The sequence below is a fragment of the Theropithecus gelada genome, chromosome 7a (assembly GCF_003255815.1).
Source record: "Theropithecus gelada isolate Dixy chromosome 7a, Tgel_1.0, whole genome shotgun sequence".
NCBI lineage: Eukaryota > Metazoa > Chordata > Mammalia > Primates > Cercopithecidae > Theropithecus > Theropithecus gelada.
In genome coordinates, this window is record NC_037674.1 from 8,734,054 (window position 1) to 8,754,193 (window position 20,140).

Sequence of the window (20,140 nt, forward strand, 5' to 3'; positions counted from 1 at the left end):
TGCTTTTCTCAATCTTCCGCTTCCTGTTATGCAATGAAAAGGCCAAGAGACACAAATTCTCCCATCCTGCAGCTGCTAGATACCACTGCTTTGGTAATAGAGAAAAGCCTCTCCATGGTTTATAAATTCTGTAGCAACTATATCATCATTCCAGAGGGAGGAGAGTGTAAGTGGGATGGGAAAGGAATACATGGGAGAGGCAATCCTCGTTTGTGTTCTTCCCACCAAAACTACAGTGAAACTAAATTTGAGACAAAAACCTGAACATTAGCTTGAGACTAGACCTTCCTTCTCCCCTCTCCCCTCAACCTTCACCCCATCTCTCTGTGTTTCTGCCGCTCTTACCTCATCTTAGCTGCACCATCGTGTACCCTGCCTTCCTCCCCCAACCGATGCTTACATCCCTAACTTATTGATGGGACACTGTTGTTGATTTTTATCTTCTGTCTGACATTCTGCCTTGTCTCCCTCCTGGCCTCTGCTATTTTTCTGATATGCAAGCTCTTTGGAATAACATCTTCACGGTTTCTCATCACAGCATCCATTAAAAGCTAGAATGCCAGGGATTGTACGTCCTCATTAAGTTTCCACAGCTCATTGTAGTACCTGTGCTGCTCATTAAGTGGTGGTTTATTTATGGCTATATATTTTGATGACCATGGAGAGAGTCAGTGTTTCAGGTATTTCTGTCCATCAACAGTAGGTGTTAGTTGCTGCTCATCACCACAACTTGTTTTTCCAGGTGCAAGTGTTCCAACTTTTCACCTGTTGGCACCTTAGCTCTGTAACATGCCGACCATGTGCTGTCAGGGAGATGGAAAAACTGGGCTTCATTGAGAACTAAACCAACCATCCAACCTGCCACTTACTGCTTTTTCCCAGCAGACAGTTTTGCAAGCCAGCTGTCCAGCATTTTGTCTCTGATTCTTGGCTGCCCCCTCTTCCTAATTTTAAAGACATAAGCTCTATCACACTAATTTTCACCGGGTTCTTGGCAATATTCTTCCTAACTTCCAGAAACAACTTATGCTCGGCAGAATGTAGGTGTCCAGGGCACCACAGCATTGCTTTTGGTTGGGGTCATGTCAAGCAAAATAACAAAAATAAGAATCATGTAGATCTCCAGTTATTGGATTATTTATTTGAAAGAAACTCTTAATGAATGGAATTCCATTCAATCCATTTTAATGAACGGATATAGAGTGAGAATCCCTTATTCTCAGAGTCCCAAATTTGCTTGTTTGGTCTGGTTGTTTGAGTCTCTCTCAAGCAGGTGTCAGAGACCTCCTGTTTAACAATCACCTGAGACAGGCTTTTAATGTACACACCTGGAGAAGGGTTCGAGGAATATGAAATTTTGCCAGTCCTGTCCAGGAGTTTCTTGGGCTCGCCATGTTTCTGCATTAATCCTTCCAGAGCAAGCTTATAGATATGTGTTTTAGCTCTTAGGAGAAATCTCTGAGCACCACCAAAAGAATAATTAGCTGGGCACTGTGGCACATGCTAGTAGTCCCAGCTATTTAAGAGGCTGAGGCTGGAGTCTCTTGAGCCTAGGAATTGGAGTTCAGCTTAGGCAACAGAGAGAGACCTTGTCTCAGAATAAATGATGATGGTGATGATGATGATGATGATGATGATTGATGCAGGCATTGTTCCCACTTGAGTTAATAAACATTCCCCCAAGAGAGGCTAGACTTTAATGGATCTGTTGATCAGTGTTAATTAATAGCTATATATCTGGGCCTTTGAGGAACAGGCAAAGAAACAGTGATTGTGGGTATTTTTTTTTTTTTTTTTTTTTAGCTCTTTATCACATTAGGTTGGCATTTCTCAGCAAGTCTTTTGTCAAAGGATATTTGTCCTGCAATTTGGATTCCCTGCTTCTAGGCAGTGCTGATGCCTCCCTTACATGAGAAATGTTTCAGCAAGTGTTTTTCTTAAGTAAATATTTATTTAAGCTTTCTAGACTGAGCTTTCTATTCTATTCAATAAATAAATTTGATAACCTTCTCCAATTTCCTTGTACATGATCAACTTATTCCATCATTTTCCTTCTGAATATTCCTGTGGTGTTGGAATAAACCTCAGGCCAGCACGGTGCCTAGAAACAGCAATCATTCTGCTCATGGCTGCGAGTGCTTCTGCTTTACAAGTCTCCTGGTGCTGTGGTAGCGTTTTTCCACCACTGTCAGTCCTCCTGGGGCAGCTCACTCATCCCTAGAATGAAGAAGCACCTAGAGAGAGTCTTTGTGCTGAAAGCATTGCATTTCTGTGGTTTATTCCTCAGACATCAGAAGGGGTTTTCTTTACTTCCTTCTTTTAAAAGATACTGACATCTTCCTCCTCACTTCCCCCCCCCAAAAAAGAATATTTTCCAGCAATAAGTATAAATTTTCTGCGTCTTACTGTGTGCATATAATTGCTTTTGTTAGCAGTGTCTAAGCAACATTACAGCTCAAATGTGAATAGCTTCTATAGTCTTCTTCAGAAAAACTTTCCATCTTTTACCATAATTTAAGAAAGGTTTATACGTTTTAACTTTATGTTATAATAACAGCTCTTAATACAAACAGGCAAGCTCTCTCTTCTCAAAATGTTTAAAATCTGAATATATACACATTTAAAATCACACATGTGGTCCATAGTTGAAACTTGCACCATCATGCCCAGAGTTAAATTGTGTTTTGGAAGAAAAAGCTTATATGGTGAGTCAGTCTCAGATTTTTAGAACTGCATAAAATGAAAATAATCCCACCTGCCTAAGTTGATAAAATATAGATTTTGTGAGCTCTTGAGCCCTGATAGTCCCAGTAACTTCAGTCCATAGTCTTTACATTCTCAAAGGTTATTCTAAAATAGAGAATGCTTTCTGAGAGATACACTCAGGAATAAAGTCCTTAACTTTCATTTAAGGCACAAGAGTTGGGAGGTAGGTAGCCTAGTGGGATTATAATTCGACAACCTTGGGATAGGGATGGGAATGGGAACCCTATCTCCAGAGATACTGATGCAGTATGAGTCAAAAAAAGCTGGGTCTGAAATTTAGGGTTTAAATGTTCATCCCAGCGGTGTGATTGTGGGGGAAGTGTTTCAGCCTTTCTGAATCTTTCTCACCTGCAAAATGGCTAACACCTCTTCTCTAAAAACACTGGTGTAAGGGATAAATGACATAGTATTTATAAAGCATCTTAGTGCAATGCCTGGTACAATTATATAGTTTCGTGGACACATTTAAAATGTATATATGGATTCTACTTTCTCTACTTGCCCATATAAGTTTTACCAAGTTCCTTTGTATTTCAGTTGACTCACCTCTGATATGGTTATACAACTATTTATTATTTTTGTAGAAATCCAGAGACTAGCCAATAGCATCAGATTTAAACATTGCCCATGTAACTTTCTCCATGATAAACTATCAACAACTTTCCAGAGGTCGCAAAGGTAGGCTTAAAGAGCATTTAACTGCATAAATACATAAATAAAATCTGGTTAAGATGAGGTATAGATATTAATGACTGGCTTCACCTTCGAAGGATAAATACAATGCAAATAATTATGTGTTATTGATAATTGATTGGAAGTCTGTAAGTGAGCTCAGGTCTGCTGTAGGTTGATGAGATAATGTCTTTAAAGTGCTCCAAGGTTCTGAAATACAAACTACACATACCAGCTCCACCTATCCTGATGCTGTCCCATGAAAACGTGGTCTCGTCCAGTTCCACTGTACCCCATGAGGCCTGGTTGACCTGGGACATTTTCTGGAAGCGATAGTGGTTTTCTGCCTAGGAGAGCTTGAGAAGTCTTCTCATCCATGTCTTTGAGTAGGACCATATCAAACCATCATAGGGAGATGGCAGTCAGCCCTGTTTGAGGTGGTGTGGTGTCATGGAGTAAATGCAATGCATATAGAAGCCAGGCCACTGGGGACTGAGTTCATCTCTACTTGCTACCAGCAGACATAATGCCCCTGGAGAAGTAGACTCTGTGTCCACACGATTTGAAATCTAGAGCCATGGCAATGAACAGCACTCATATTTATTCCCGAACGAGGCAGTCTCAGGTAGCATGAATAGAGCATAAAGGGGGAAATTGAGGGCCTGGTGCAGTGGTGTACTACTTTTTCTTTCCTTTGCTCACTCTCATTCCTTATTCATGATATCCTCGTATATGCGCTCTTTTTCTTTGAGGAATTGAGAGAAAAAGTAAAGGGAGGCAAGGACAGAGATTCTGTAAAGCCTGTGATTTTAAAATGCTACTTCAATTAATGAAATTTTAAACAGAAGGGAAGAATGCATACATACAATACAAAAAAAATGGAAAGAATAACTCCCCCGTTTGGATCATTCATTAAATGAAAATTTGAGATCTTACTGGGTGCAGGAACTCCTTCTTGCCCATATATGAATAAATCCTCTTCACCCCTCAGGCCAAGCTCCTGCCTGGGTGTACTTGTCTAATCTCATCATCCCTGAGAAAGTTCCTGCACGACTTTATATGCCAGACCTCTCCATTTAGCATTGAATTTCCTTTCTGTGTGTGTGTGTTGTTTTATAAAGCCTCATGTACTGTAGATCTGTCTCTTCAAATAGGTAAAAAAAAAAAAATTCTTTGAAGGACAGAAACCATGCCTTACTTTGTTTCTTTGTCCCCAGAGCAGCTGGTACAGGACTGACTGTGCATTGTTGCTTTCTCTAAGTACTGACTAGCCACATGGCTGATACGGGAAAGGACAGTGAGGTTAATTGGGCTGACTCTGGTTGCCCAGCCTCCACTAATTCTCCTTTTGTGGAGAGTACGCTTTCATTCCCCAGATTCCTCCTTTTCTCCCAGAGGAGCCTACCTCTGCTGACATCTGCAGAGATGCCTATACATCACCGGAGAAATTTCTCCCCTTTCCCGTCACCTTTCTGTTGGCCCAAATGAGAGGTCCCAGTGGGCCATCTGTCAAGTTTAAACGCTGTCTGCATGCTCTTTCTGACACTTGCCATGGCTTTTTCTTGCTGAGTCCTATCCTTTTTGCATTCTGACCCATCCAGTAGAAACCTGCTCATCTCCCACTCTTGCTCTATCATCTCCCATATCCACTTAGTCACCAGGCCTCATCTCTCCTAACTTCTCAAGATTTTAAAAATCCATTCCCTTATCTCTATTCCTACTGCTGCTACTTTAATTTAGGCCATTGTCACCTCTTACCCAGTTGACTGCAAAACCTCCTAATTTATCTCTCTGCTTCAGCCTGGCCTTCTTTATCTCTCTTTTTTAAATTGGCCCATAAGAATTGTATATATTTATGGAGTACAGTATGATGTTTTGATTCATTTATACAATATGTAAGGATAAAATCATCTGTTGCCTCAAACCTTTATCATTTATTTGTGTTAGAAACATTCAAAATCTGCTTTTGTGGCTATTTAAAAATATACATTAAATTATTGTTAACCATAGTCACCCTAAGTGCTATAGAACACTAGAATTTTATTCTTCCTAGCTAGCTGCAATTTTACATCCATTAACCAACCTCTCTCTCCCCACCCCTTCCCAGCTTCTAGTAACCACCATTCTACTCTCTACATCTATGAGATCAACTTGTTTTAATTCCACATGTACATGAGAATATGCAGTATTTTTCTTTTTGTGCCTAGCTTATTTCACTTAACATAATGTCCTCCAGGCTCACCCATGTTGCCACGAATGACAGGATTTTAGTCTTTTTTATGGCTGCATAATACTCCATTGTACATATATAACACATTTTCTTTATCCATTTATTTGTTGATGAACACAAATTGATTCCATATCTTGGCTATGTCATGCAATAAGCATGGGAGTGCAGATCTCTCTTCAATATACTGATTTCATTTTCTGTTCAGTAGTGGGATTGCTGGATCATACGGTAGTTGTGTTTCAAGGACCCTCCATACTGTTTTGCATAATAACTGTACTAATTTACATTCCCACCAACAGTGTATAAGAGTTTTCTCTTCTCTGCATCCTCACCAGCATTTATTTTTTGTCATCTTAATAGTAGGCATCTCAACTGGACTGCTATCATTGTGGTTTTGATTTGCATTTTCCTAATTAGTGATATGAGCGTTTTTCAAATACCTGTTGCCCACTTCTATGTCTTCTTTTGAGAAATGTTTATTCAGACCATGTGCTCATTTTGTCGTTGAGTTTCTTTTTGGGGGGGGTGGGGAGGGAGCTGTTGAGTTGTTTGAGTTCCTTGTCTATTCTGGATATTAATTCCTTGTCGGATGAATAGTTTGCAAATATTTTCTCCCATCTTGCAGGCTGTCTCTTTACTCTGTTGATTGTTTCCTTTTCTGTGCAAAAGATTTTTTGATATAATCCTATTTATTTTTGTTTTGTTGCCTGTGCTTTTGAGATCTTTCTTACTCATAAAATCTTTGTCCACACCAATGTCCCGAACCATTTTTAGATGTTTTATTCCAACAGTTTTATAATTTCCAGTCTTGCATTTAAGTCTTTAATCCATTTTGAGTTGATTTTTGTATATGGTGTGTGGGGGGTATTGTTTCATTCTTCAGCATATGCACATTCAGTTTTCTCAGCACCATTTGTTGAAGAGACTGTTCTTTCCCAGTGTATGCTCTTAATGCCTTTGTCAAAAATCAGTTTAGCCTTCTTAACACTGGATGTGCAATTCTTTCAAAGATGCAAATTTGATTATTTCATTTCCTATATAACTTGCCTAATGGCACCCTATTCTCTGAAAATGAAGCCCAAACTCCTCCTTGGCAAGAGTACTCAAGACCCAGTCTAATACCTACTTCTTCCTCAGCCTCACTTCTAACCTCCCCATGCTTACTCCCCTCCCTCTCTCTCTGTCCCTTTCCTCTCCCTTTCTGTCTTCCTCTCTCTCCCTTTCTACCCTTCTTTACCTCTCTTCACCTCTCTTCCCTCTGTTTCCCTCCCTGTCCTCCATCCTTTTCTCCCCATCTCTCCCCTCCCTCCTCCCGCTCTTTCTTCCCCTCTATCTCGCTCTCTCCACTCCAGCCATCCTCAACTCCATGTGCTTCCTCACATGTTTTCTTACCTCTGGGCCTTTTGTCTCATAGTTTGAAAATTATTCATTTGCTTCCCTGACATTCCACTAAATCACACAATCCTGTAAAACAGGGATTTTGCCTTATTCTTACACAAATAAGAACTTCAAAAATACATTAGTGAACATATAAGTGAGTTACTGAGTTTTGATTTCATTGCTCTTTGTTGGATATGCTTGACATTTATTATTTACTGTATATATCAGATCCTATTTTAAGCTCTTTAAATATAAAACCTTAGTTTATTCTAAGAAGTAGGTACTATTATATCTCCATTATACAGATAAGGAAACAAAGGCATGTATAACAGAAACTAAGTTACCTGCATAAGGTCATTCAGCTAGTGAATAGTCGATCAGAGACTTGACTTCAGGTAGTCCTACACTAGAGTGTTCACTCTTCACCAGTATCTCCTATAGTACCTTCAGAGCCATTGACACACCTACAAGGTGTATCACTGAGGCATGACTGTGTAGGAACCAGTCGGATTAACAGTAGTGAAAGGGGCTCATGACACTGGGAGAAGAAAGAAGTGTTGAATAACAGGAAGGAGACTTGAAGAGTCATTGCAGTCTGTCTACAGCCACAGCCATAATCAGCAACACACTCCTGGATGATAGTATTGAAGGACAGTCTGTTCAAGAAGACTTGAGTTGGGTGCTTACTATTCTATGTATTTGGGATACCAACAGTAGAATAAGGCACAGATTCTTTCAGAGGACCCACAGTCTAGTGAAACAGACAAACCTCAGTGCATCAAGAACTATATAAGCCAAAACAGACTGCAGTTAACAGTACAATGGAGAGGTGACCATCTTCCTTTGTGTAATTAACTCCCCACCTCATTTCCCTGAGGGCTTGGCTTGTGTTTGCTAGTACAGTGCAAAGGGCCTGTTGTGGATTGCCAGATAGTGAAATGCTAAATGACTACAAAACAGGGGCAGCAGATTCCTGCTAGCCAGGATTCAATAAGCCCCAGAAAAATATGCTATTATGTAGATTTATGGAGCATGGAGGATATATAAACCTTGCCTCCTACTATTTTCCACATAGTGAGGCTAAGTGAATCCTAGTTCCTGGCTTATTCGGGGCCCTGGCATCTCAAGGTTTCCTGTAGGACATTTGGAAATGTAGTGCTTCTCTAGGCTCAGGACAGGTCTTGGGGAGAGTGATGAGGAGCTATTTCAGAACAGATGTCAACAGAGCCCTTCTCTCCGTGCTGAGAATCATCAAACACTTGCCCCATGCCTGTCAGGTAGAGTGACTGAGGCACAGGTTCCACAGCACAGACACAATGAGCTGGTCTCCTAGGGGACTCTCACGGCTGCAAACAAATTAGCTTTAATGGACCAGTGGCCTTTGCTTATTCTTCAGGAGGAGGGGCGTGGGAGTTCAGGCCAGTTTGGAGTTTAATTAAGGATGGCAGCTGGCATAGGTCAGATGGCTCTGTGCTCCATTCATGTCACAAGTTTTTAGTTGTTTTGTTTTTCTCCAGACATTCCAGTTGCTCTGTTCCCTCCCTTACCACTGCCCACACGTTGTTCTGTGTGCTATTGGAGTGGCATGCTCTTACTCCCAAGTACAGAGAGTCCAGGCAGGGACCACACTCCAGAGGTGCAGAAACTAAGCTGCCGGGAAACTTTGTAAGCCAGTGGCAGGTACAGTGCTCCCATTTGAGAGGCTTCCTCTTCATGCACGCCGTTGTCCTGTTTAAACATACCCATTCAAACCAGTAATGAAATTGTGACCACCTGGGACTTTCAATACCCGGATTGAAAGGACAGCTATAATGATAGCATGGCTAGTGTCCCTATTATCTATTAGTGCTTCTCCTTCAAAATGGTTGATGGCAGAGACAAGGAGAGCTCCTGTCTCCTGTCTGAACAAACCAGACACAGGAAGGAAACCAAGCTGATTTAGAATGACATGATGTCGTGTAAGGGCAGAATCTCTAGCATTTGGAGCTATGAAGGTTTCTGTCTTAAAGAGAATAGACTGAATAGGTTTACCGTAAAAATGGGCATGAATGTTGTGACCATTTAACTAATTTGCCAAAAAACCAACCATAACTGCAGACATTCTTCCATGGGAAATCTCCAAATCATTCATTCTAATGAATTGGAAGAGGAGGAAACAAGCAAACTATGGCTTTTATGCTTCCTATTCTGGGAACATGAAATTCAGGTAGGCAGAGTGATAGAAAAATCTCTCTAAAATCTCCTGAGATAGCATCACCTTTTGGAAGGCGAAGTTGGACGATATATGTTTATGGTAGAAGGTCTTAAGGAAATGCTTTATCATATAATTGTATGCTACTTGTAATAATGCTGTGTGTACCGTACAAACATCTCCTGGATATGAAGCTCTGCCCTGCATCACCCGCCGCCTGCTTGCTCAAGTCCCATACAAATGAGTTAATTACCTGCTTTGGGAACAGACTTTGAAAACAAAGTGAACAACATAAAATAAAGGCGGTAGTCCTCCTCTGTTACCATCTCTTCTTAGTTAATTGTTTTAATAAAAAGGATTGGGCAAATTCCTGTATTGCCAGAATTCCAAGACTAGGTTTTTAGGATTTCTCAGCATAGAGACTTTGAGTAGAAAAGTACTCACTCAAGGCCGGGTGCGGTGGCTCACGCCTGTAATCCCAGCACTTTGGGAGGCCGAGGCGGGTGGATCACGAGGTCAGGAGATCGAGATCATCCTGGCTAACATGATGAAACCCCATCTCTACCAAAAAATACAAAAAATCAACCGGGCGTTGGTAGCGGGCACCTGTAGTCCTAGCTACTCGGGAGGCTGAGGCAGGAAAATGGAGTGAACCCGGGAGGTGGAGCCTGCAGTGAGCCGAGATCCCGCCACTGCACTCCAGCCTGGGTGACAGAGCCAGACTCCGTCTCAGAAAAAAAAAAAAAAAGAACTCACTCAAATCCTTAGTTGAAAACTACTTGAAAATGTACATTACCCAGAACCAGCAGCCTTTGGAATAGGATTATCCATTCCTGGCTCACAACTTTAATAAAGGAAAATTGTAGGTAGGTCCAGCAGGCCGATTTTCTTATTTTTTAGAATATTGCAGTTGGGAGAGGAGGAAGAATAAACAAACACTCGGAAATTAAAGGGAAGTTAAAGATGGTCAATTCCATTATTTTCATTTTAAAACTAAATGCTGAAGTTAGAGAGGTTGTCGGAGCCTTAGCAGCAGACTTGGTTTAGCTTTTAAAGTGGAGCTCCATGGAAACAGCTTTACCTGTTTCGAAGTGTTAGGCATGGCTGTCGGTGACTTCTGGCCCTCATTCCTCATTCCTGTTCTCACGGTATTGATATTCTGCCAATATCATGTAGGAAACACAGGATTGGTACACAGGTGATCACAAGCTGTATTCTCAAGTAAAATGGTGTGTCATCGAAATGGGATTGTAAACTCCAGAAAGGCCGTGATTTAGCTTTGTATTTCTTTGTATCTTTTCCAATATCAAGCCTTGCATAAATGAAATACTTGAATATTTGCTGATGTAAAATGTTCTCACAATGAAGAAAAACTTTAATATTTTTATTAGTGGCAGGAACAGTGTAGGGTTAAGTGCATAGACTTTGGAGACAGACTGTCCGGATTTGTATCTGACTCAGCCAAATGTAACACTTGGGCAGGCGACCTAAACTCACTGTGCCTTCGTTTCCTTGGCGAGAAACTGGAATATTAATAGTCCCTATCTTATAAGGTGGTTGTGAAGATTAAATGAGTTAACATATGCAAAGCCCTTAGAACAGTACCTGGCATAAAGTACTCAATAAAGATTAGCTACTGTTAGTATGCAAAGAAGGCTATCTTTAACTGTTAAGAAATGTCCCAGAATAGGCATGAATGTCATGATGTTAACTGGTCACTGTTAACTGATTCTAATAAATTGGAATTATAGGGATCATCATTTCTTAAAGTTCTGGACATTTCTTTGATTATGCTATATTTATATAGCTCTTAACCCCCTCTATGGCCTCTTTTTATACTATATCCAGGTTTTCTTAACAAATCAATGGATTCTCTATTAGGGTCCCTACTGTCTAGAGCCACATTATGGTCTGTCCACTGCCCTTTTCCAGATTATTGTGGAGGAGATCCCAGTGGCTTGCTTTCTCTGGTCTCACCCAGACATGGCTGTAGATAGATCAGCCTTCCCTTCCTCTCCCTTCTTTGGCAAGGCTATGTCTGTGTTCTTCCATATGTACCTTCCCTCAAGTTGATCCTGACATGTTGGAAACTATTCCCTTGATATATGGGGCTTTTCTTATTCTTTAGAAACCAGCTTAAAACCCATCTTGAATAGGAGAAAGCCACCTTTTTGCATTCCAATTCACCCATCCAACTGTCATTTTGATTTATAGGCTCTTTGCCCTTGGGATGTTGTTGCGTGACTGATATGAGTAGGTATCCTCATTCTGATTTTATTTCCACAGTACATTCCTCCAGATCTCTGCGTCTGCAATTTTGTGCTGGAACAGTCCCTATCTGTCAGAGCCCTGCAGGAAATGCTTGCCAACACAGGTGAAAATGGCGGCGAAGGGGTGAGTACCTGAATTGTGTCCTGGGTTGGGATTGGCATGCACCACATCCCCAGAATACATTCTACATTTCATCCAACTTTGAACTGAAAAATGTAGGACTGTTGAGATGATTCATATGGAGATAGTAAATCTTTCTCCCGGAGTTTAGTTGTTATTCAGCAACCCGACTTCTGCTTCCTTTGAGTTAATAAGCTTCCACCAGAAAATAGACCACCGCTAATGCTACCCGAGCAAGGCATAGGACGCTGAGCCCACTCCCCTCTCTTACCCCAGAATTCACCAGCGAATGTGGAGAGACTGAGAGGGTCTTGAGATTGAGGGTGCCTGTGAGCTAGTTTCTTTGTCCTTGGAGAAATCTCACTGGGGAGTTAGGACTGCTCCAATGGAGCACAACCAAGTTCGAACATGATTTCCTGCAGAATTCTGAGTCTTTGACAGGTGTCTAGAACTTGATGGTTTCACTGATGATGAGCAAGTACAGAATTGTCTTGAGTTTCCATTGTCAGTAAAATGATCCTTGTAACTAAGAGACAAGCTCCATATTGCCCATGTCAGAAGGCTTTTGGGCAAGACTTTGCCCAGATATTTCAAAATAATTTTTGACTCCTCCCTTTCCTAATGACTCACATTCGTTTTTATATATTTATCATCAAACACTTTAATTCTACTGCCTGAATATCTCAAATTCAACCATTTCTCTCCACTACCCTTACTCCCCCATACTCCATTAGATGACTATCCTCTACCTTTCGGTTACTGCAACAGCCTATTAATTGCTTTGATTGCTTCTATATTTACCCCCCCTCCCATTTTTCCACTCAGCAGTTCTTCCAAAACGCAAATACAATTATTACAGTTGCCTGTTTTAAAATCCTTTGTCTTCCCATTATTTTGAGATAAATTTCAAATTCCTAAACGTGGCATAGAGCCCTTTAGGAGGTGGTGAGCCCTGTTCACCTTTCCTGCCCCATCTATATCCCACCAAGTACTCAGTGTCCCAGTGACATTGAATTCCTCTGTCTGCCTCAAATATGCCGGTTCTCTTTTGCCTCTGATCCTCCATATCAGCTATTCCCTCCACATGGAACAGCTTTCCTCCTCCTCTCTCACTTCCCTTATGTAATCCCTATGTATCCTTCAAGGAACCAGTTTAGTTATTAGATCAGTTGAGAAGCCTCTGCAGACCCCACAAGTCTGTTGCTGGGACAACATTAGGTACTTTTTCTATCATAGCTCTTACCACTCTGTACTGTCATTGCAAGTCTTTTTTTCTTCTCACTGGAGAGTACACTGTCTGTGGGTAGAAACTGTTCACAGTTACCTAGTAGCACAGTTTGTTCTTACTTGAAGTCGTGCATAATACGGACATGTCTCATTTGTAGTAGAAGAGACAATTGACTGTAGGATCAAGAGAATCGATGTTTACATTTCGGTCATCCTCCAGCCCTTAATTAGATGTACCCAAGGGTACATCTAATCTCTTGGGGCCACAGTGTTCTGTGAGTTAGATCTCTAAGACCCTTAATACCAAATATTTGTGTTTTTTCACTCTCTTGATTTATAACAGTATGCTGTAGGAAGACAACTGAGAATAGTTTGCTTTGTGCCTTAGATCATTAACACAGGTGAGATTTTTGTTCATTTAATGTTTGCCTCAGTCTGGGTTCACTTCCCCGTTCCTTGCATTGACCTCAGCATCTTATATCTTCCACATACCCTCAAACACTTCCAGTTTAGGGAGACTTTTTTTTTTTAATTGATCACTCTTTTTCCAAGATGCATCATATACAGAAAGCTTTGATGAGGGAGACCTAGCTGATTTTAAATATCACCACTTTTTCAGTGTCAAAAAAGATCTGCTACACCCAACCTACTCTATGGTCCCAGGTTAGAAATTAAGGAGATAAAGAGATACTCTGTTAATTGGGGAATTATTTCTTGGCTATTTTCTTATCCTGTTTTGTTTTAAAAGTATATTTCAAAGGACTTCTTTTTCTTTATCATTTAGCTTGAGTGGTTCAGAGTCCTATAGATGAGAAAGTAAATTCAAAAGTTCTGGTTCTTCTTTGTTGCAAAGAACTTAAGTCTTAACTTGGTTTGTCTTAAGAGGAATAAGTAATCATTCATGTTCCAAATAGAATGGTAGGACTCACTTTAATAAAACTGAGCTCTTCATTTTAGAATATATGAATAAGACCTACCTTAATTACCAGGCATGTTATAGCAGAAGTTTGTTTAATATAATTATATATTTCAGGAGCCATTTATAAGTTACAACATTTAGAAACTAATACATTCAATCTTATTTGAATAATCTACTCTTCTTTAAAAACTCCACGTTCAAAATAAATGATCCGTGACATTTTTGTTAATATCTATAGAATCATCATCATCGTCATGATGTTGAGTCAGACTCTGAAATTTTCCATATTGCCTTTTGTTCTATTTTTGCCCAAGATAAGAGAGACCTAATAGTTATTTCCCATCTCGACACATTTATCACTATTATTATAAGGAGTAGTATTCACTGGAGATCTCAGAGAAAAGGGATGTGAGAAGAGAGATGGAACGCATATGGGAAGGTACAGTTTTCAAGTCATATTATTTTACTATGCATTGATGACTCCATAGAATAGTTACCTGAACAGCAGCTTCGGGTACTAGAACCCTCTTGGAACTTTCTCACAATTCCATCTGGGCTCTCAGTTTTTCATATGAAAAACACGAGTTTTATATCATCTCTTGAGTCTGATTATTTTGCTTTTCTGAAGTAATTACTGTGCACATTTACTATTGGTACTTTATTTGATTTTAGAAGATAATATTCAGCAGGGAAGAAAAAGGAAAAATAAGGAAGTGAGTTAACATGACAGAGCAGAATGATTCTCTGGAGAGCCTGGGGATGTTTGAGTGGGATGAAGCCTTCTTTGCATGCCATTCCATTCTGTTTGGAAATAGCCATTTTCTGCTCTTAAATAGACATTGCTTTCACTAATGATCATGACTGCCACCAAATGGGAGGCTTTGAAGAGTATAATTTTTCCTTCTAGTCAAAAATTGGTCCTGGTGTACTGTGTTCACTGCTGTGTAGCAACTGGACATTTTTAAAAATGACTTCAGCTGTTTTACTCACGTGTTGAGTGTACAGAAGTATTTTTGCAAGGATTTACAATTCTGCAGCAATTTCTCTTGCTAACAAAGAAAACAAAAGTGCCCTAATTTAACAGCAAAGAGGTTTCTTTATTGTTTAAATATCCTTAGCTGCAGCCAGTAGTACATGGGAGCCAGCTTTATATTGAGAAGGAGAATCAGTGATGAGGAGGACCTGGAGCAGAGAACATTTTGTGCCTCTCAGAGTCTGCCCTATCTCACCTCCTCCTTGGATCACTTTACCTCTGATCTAATTCGATGTAATTTTATTCTGGGGAAAATTACCAAGGGATAGATGCTTGGCACTGTGGCCAATTTTATGGCTACAGTTTGAAGTAAAATTCCTGCAATCAAATATTATTTTCACATTTTCAATTGATTTAGACCTATAGTGTCTACCAACCTTGGGCCGGACACGGAGCCGAAAGAGATGTCCCCATCTCCCTCTAAGCCCTCAATCTCCGTCATCCTATAGAAATGACTTTAAAGTGAGAGCAAACAGCATTTGTGATGAAAAAAATGCTCAGTCTTCAGTGTCAGGCAGATGTGTTTTTCAGTCCAGCCTATATTGGACCAGATGTCCTCTGGGGCAGATTATTTCTCCTTTCTGTACCTTAATTTCCACATCTTCAAGATGCAGTCTGCCTCATAGAACTGGGTGAGAATTAAATGAGATCACTGCCTGCAAGTGCCTGTGAGTTTGAAAAGAAAAGTATTTTTTCCTCTCTTCTTCCCTGGTCCACATCCTCCTGTTATATGGATCCTTCAGGAACATTCAAACTGCCTCAAAGGAAGGAGAGTCCTGTGCTACACAACTAGGTGCATGTTAAACTTAACTCCAAATGGGTTCTGACATGAACTGGCATAATGCTTCTAGAAATGAAAGGCCTTGGTTAACACAATTACCAGCTGCACTCCTTCCGATAAGGGCTCCGGTTTTCTCTAAAAGTTGACTTCATCAATGTCAGGTCTTTACAACTACAAAGAGAGATGAAATATAAATATAAAATGAATTATATAAATGATATATATAAATATCAATATTAAACTAATTGTATAGTTGCCACGTGAACGTAACACTTTATCCATGTCCAGAACACATAAGATTATGCCTGACTTTGGATGCTAAAATATCTGGTATGCTGATACACAAGCAGCCTTTTAACCTTGATGGAGCCAGGCGCGGTGGCTCAAGCCTGTAATCCCAGCACTTTGGGAGGCTAAGGTGGGCAGATCACGAGGTCAGGAGATCGAGACCATCCTGGCTAACACAGTGAAACCCCATCTCTACTAAAAATACAAAAAAATTAGCCAGGCGTGGTGGCGGGCACCTGTAGTCCCAGCTACTTGGGAGGCTGAGGCAGGAGAATGGCCTGAACCTGCGAGGCAGAGCTTGCAGTGAGCTGAGATCATGCCACCGTACTCCAGCCTGCGCAACAGAGCAAGGCTCCATCTAGAAAAAAAAAAAAAGAAAAAAAAAACCTTGATTGGGAAATGTGACCTGGAAAGATATTATTTCTGCAAGAACCTTTATAACAGATGTCCTCACTGAGAAGTTCTTCATTTCCCTGTATTGTGTGATTTGATAGTCCCGTTACTCTGAAAGGAGATTTTGGCTACTTTGATTTATCCTTGTCTTTACAGTAGAAAATACCACACACAGCATGGTTGCTAGTGAAATGGTGTGGCACATTTGTCATATGTTACTGCTTCCTGAGGATGACATGCCTGTGACTGCTAGAGGCTGTCTCCTGGTATCATATGACCTTGGAAATGGCCAGTGAAGCATAAACATACGTTATGCTATATTCATATAAAGGTCCTTACAGTGCATGTCATGAGATATATGAGATATTTACCTTGCAACCAAGTTCAGGACATTCATTCATCTCATAAAGTCACAGAAAATTTAGTGACAAGTGGCAACATCATTAAAAAAGAATCAGCTAACAATGCGTCTGCCCTGACACTGCTAGGTGATAAATACAACAAACACTGATGAAGGGAATTATTAGAAACCCCTTGTTTAAAGTCTGAATTGTTGTTGTGCCGAGATTTCGACATGTTGTTGCAAACTCATCTGGAATGAAGAGGCCTAATAGGATCCTTACTTCTTGCTTCCTGGGTTCCTGCGTAACCGCCAACATTTTTATATCATAGAAGAAAAGGGGAGCCACCATCATTCAGATTTAGCATTTCACTCTGAGGTTTTTATCTTCCCTTTATAACTGTTAGAAAACATTAGTAATATAATTTATTTTGTATGTATGTGAGGAGGAAACATGACTGACGGAGGAACTGTGTCCACAACTCTAGACCTCATCCTCATTTACATGTTTTAATATTACAGTTTTAAAAATACATAATTTAATGAGTCACATCTAACAAGTATTGATTACACTTCAGGAGAGTTCGTAAGATTTCCTTTAGAGAAAAAGTACTAAGTCACTCATGCTTATATTGTGATTTAAGTCCGAGGTCTTGCCTGTAGACGTGTCAAGTCCCTACGGTCAGAATAACCACGCTAAGTGTCGAAAGCCCGAATTTCCTTTGTACTCATGGGTTAAATAAGCCTCTGCCTCAAGCTGTCCACAAATGTCCCTGGTGCCCTCACTCAGGACCTCCCCACCCCAGTGCCGATGCCTTTCAGGCTGCTAACCTTGGGGACACTCCTCCTCCCTACACCTAGTTGGTGAGAGCAGGATATCACATCATTAAATTTTTAACTTGCTTGGCTTGACTCTGCTTTTTCTTTGGAGAGGGAGAAAAATAACATTCTGGTTTCAGATGCTGGTCTTTCCTTTTTTTAATCTATGGCTGTCCATCCACACCTGCTACAAAAATAATGTTTTTATACTCGCAAAATAACAAAACGACTTGGCAGAATTGCTCTCACGTGCGAAAGCTTGTTGAAACCTACTCTTTAAAAGCTGCCCTGTGTTAGAGTTCATTTTACAGATGTACTCATGGCAGGCAGCCTGTTTCGGTGACGAAGCTGGGAGTTTGGAGGTTTAGATTTGGTCTTAACACTGCCACCAACTGGAAATTTAACTTCAAGTAAATCTCTTACCAACTGGGCTTTAAGTTCCCCACCTCTATATAACATCACTTAGATGCAAAATCCTTTCCCAGGTCTGCAATGGTTGCAATGTACCAAGTTAAAATGGAAAAGTGTCATCACATCACTTCCTCTGGTGTGTCCTATGGGCTGTAGCCCATCACTGAGGAGCTGTGGAAATGTTCACCTTTTTTTTTTTTTTTTTTTTTGTTTGAGACGGAGTCTCGCTCTGTCGCCCAGGCTAGAGTGCAGTGGCCCGATCTCAGCTCACTGCAAGCTCCGCTTCCCAGGTTTACGCCATTCTCCTGCCTCAGCCTCCCGAGTAGCTGGGACTACAGACGCCCGCCACCTCGCCCGGCTAGTTTTTTGTATTTTTTAGTAGAGACGGGGTTTCACCGTGTTAGCCAGGATGGTCTCGATCTCCTGACCTCGTGATCCGCCCATCTCGGCCTCCCAAAGTGCTGGGATTACAGGCTTGAGCCACCGCGCCCAGCCTTGTTCACCTTTTTGTATTAACCATTACTTTTGAGACCTTGGCTCCCATTTATTTAGGTAGAATGAATAAATGTGTTTTTCTCTTTTTTCTTTGCTGTGGACAAGGAGAATTTTACAAAATCCATCCAGGACAGCAACCCTAAAGCACTAAGCATTGACTACATAATTTTAATTTTTTTTTTTTTTTTGAGACAAGGTTCTCCTGTAAATTTTCTTGTGGAATTATAGGAGACATACTGTGTATGTTTGACAGGTTTTCTTTCCTCAAAGAGCTAGGAATTATTTTGACAAATTAAATATTATAAATGAGAGGCCTCCGAACTAAAGTTTCGATGTGTTTTTTTTCACAGACCAAATTGTCATTAAACATATGTACATCCTCTTCCCCCTTTCCTTTCCCCTCCTTACTATTCTTTCTCATGTTATGCTATGATTTTAGGATTTTATGCTGATATAATGGATTTTAATGTTTCCTTCATAAGCTGATATTTATGAAGGTATGTGTAAATAACCCACATTTCATTTTTGGACTGGCCTTTTGATGACGTGGTTTTTAGTTAAAATATGCCATCTGGAAGACCTTACTTCATGGTAAGAAAGCACCTTTCTTGGTCTAAGCAAAATCTGAGTGAGTGATTAATTGATGGCAATTCTAAGAGAAATTCCAAATTGCCTGATACAGGTATTGACCATTTTTCTTGGGTGGATTTTCTTATGTAAATGTAGTTATAAAAAAGTGATACAGCTGACTTAGGTGACAGCACATTGCTTGCTTATAGTTTGTTAATGACATCAGCACTGTACTAGAAAAAACAGGAAAAACAAACTTTTACATTTAACGCTCTTGCAAACCTCTAAGATAACAAAATATTTACCAGGTAGGAAATCTACCCTCTTTATTCTGTTTTTGTTTGTTTGTTTGTTTGTTTTTTAACTCTGTAGTAAGCATCAGTAGACTCCTCAAATAAGTTGAAAGCTTTCGGCAAAACCTGCGCATGCTAAAATATCCATTTACTGTTTTGTTTTTGATTTTGCTAGCTCAGTGATCTCTCGGAATGGGTATGTTATTCATTCCTTCAATATACATGTACTTTGCATGGACAGCTGACTCAAGCTGTATTTGTCATGAACTGGGCCTTTCACTTGTGAGTGTTCAGGGCAGTTTCCATTCTTTGTGTCTGTGCAATTGAAAAAAAAAAAAAAAAGAAACCACTAGTGCACCTCACCCTTCAGTGTTGTGAAATTAGAGGTGGCTGCACACTTAGAAATTTGTCGCCAGGCAGTTTGTTTTCCCACTGCTCTCCAATTAGAATGACTTGCCTGTGGACTCATTTTTTTAATTTCTTCAAAACATTCCAAGTTTTTTTTTAAAGCCTCTCTTGTTTGCTCTGAATATGGTCTAGACGGCCTGTGATCCTAGGTTTCAGTCTGGTGAGATGACACAAGTGTGCAGCTTTGCCTTCATCTCAGCTTCTCGACGCTTCAGACCTCTTCCAGTGCTATTATGCAACTCCAGCTCTGCTATTCCATAAGGCTGGAATTCATGATAAAAATGGAAAAAGCTAGTTTGATATTTTCTTTCTCCTGCCGTATCTCCAAAGTGAACCAGCAGAAGAATTAAATGTGAACTTCAACAATTAAGAATAACCGTTCAGGTTAACTAGCTTTTTACATTTCTTCATATGCTGAGTAGAAGCCTTTTCAAGTGAAAGAACTCACAGAATGAATTTTTAAAGCTCCAGACTCTCTCAGATCCCCCCATTTATTGAATCTAGTGCTTCAGCTTTACTGTGACTGTCTTTGG

General features: G+C 40.3%; 1 protein-coding gene across 2 annotated transcripts in view; it reads left to right on the forward strand.

The window, feature by feature from the left end:
• RYR3 (ryanodine receptor 3) overlaps window positions 1-20,140 on the forward strand; it is a 584,152-nt gene that overhangs the window by 185,907 nt on the left and 378,105 nt on the right. For both annotated transcript variants that reach the window (XM_025390215.1, XM_025390216.1), the window contains exon 3: window positions 11,526-11,633. In XM_025390215.1, coding sequence (XP_025246000.1) covers window positions 11,526-11,633 — 108 coding nt within the window. The remainder of the gene's footprint in view (window positions 1-11,525; window positions 11,634-20,140) is intronic.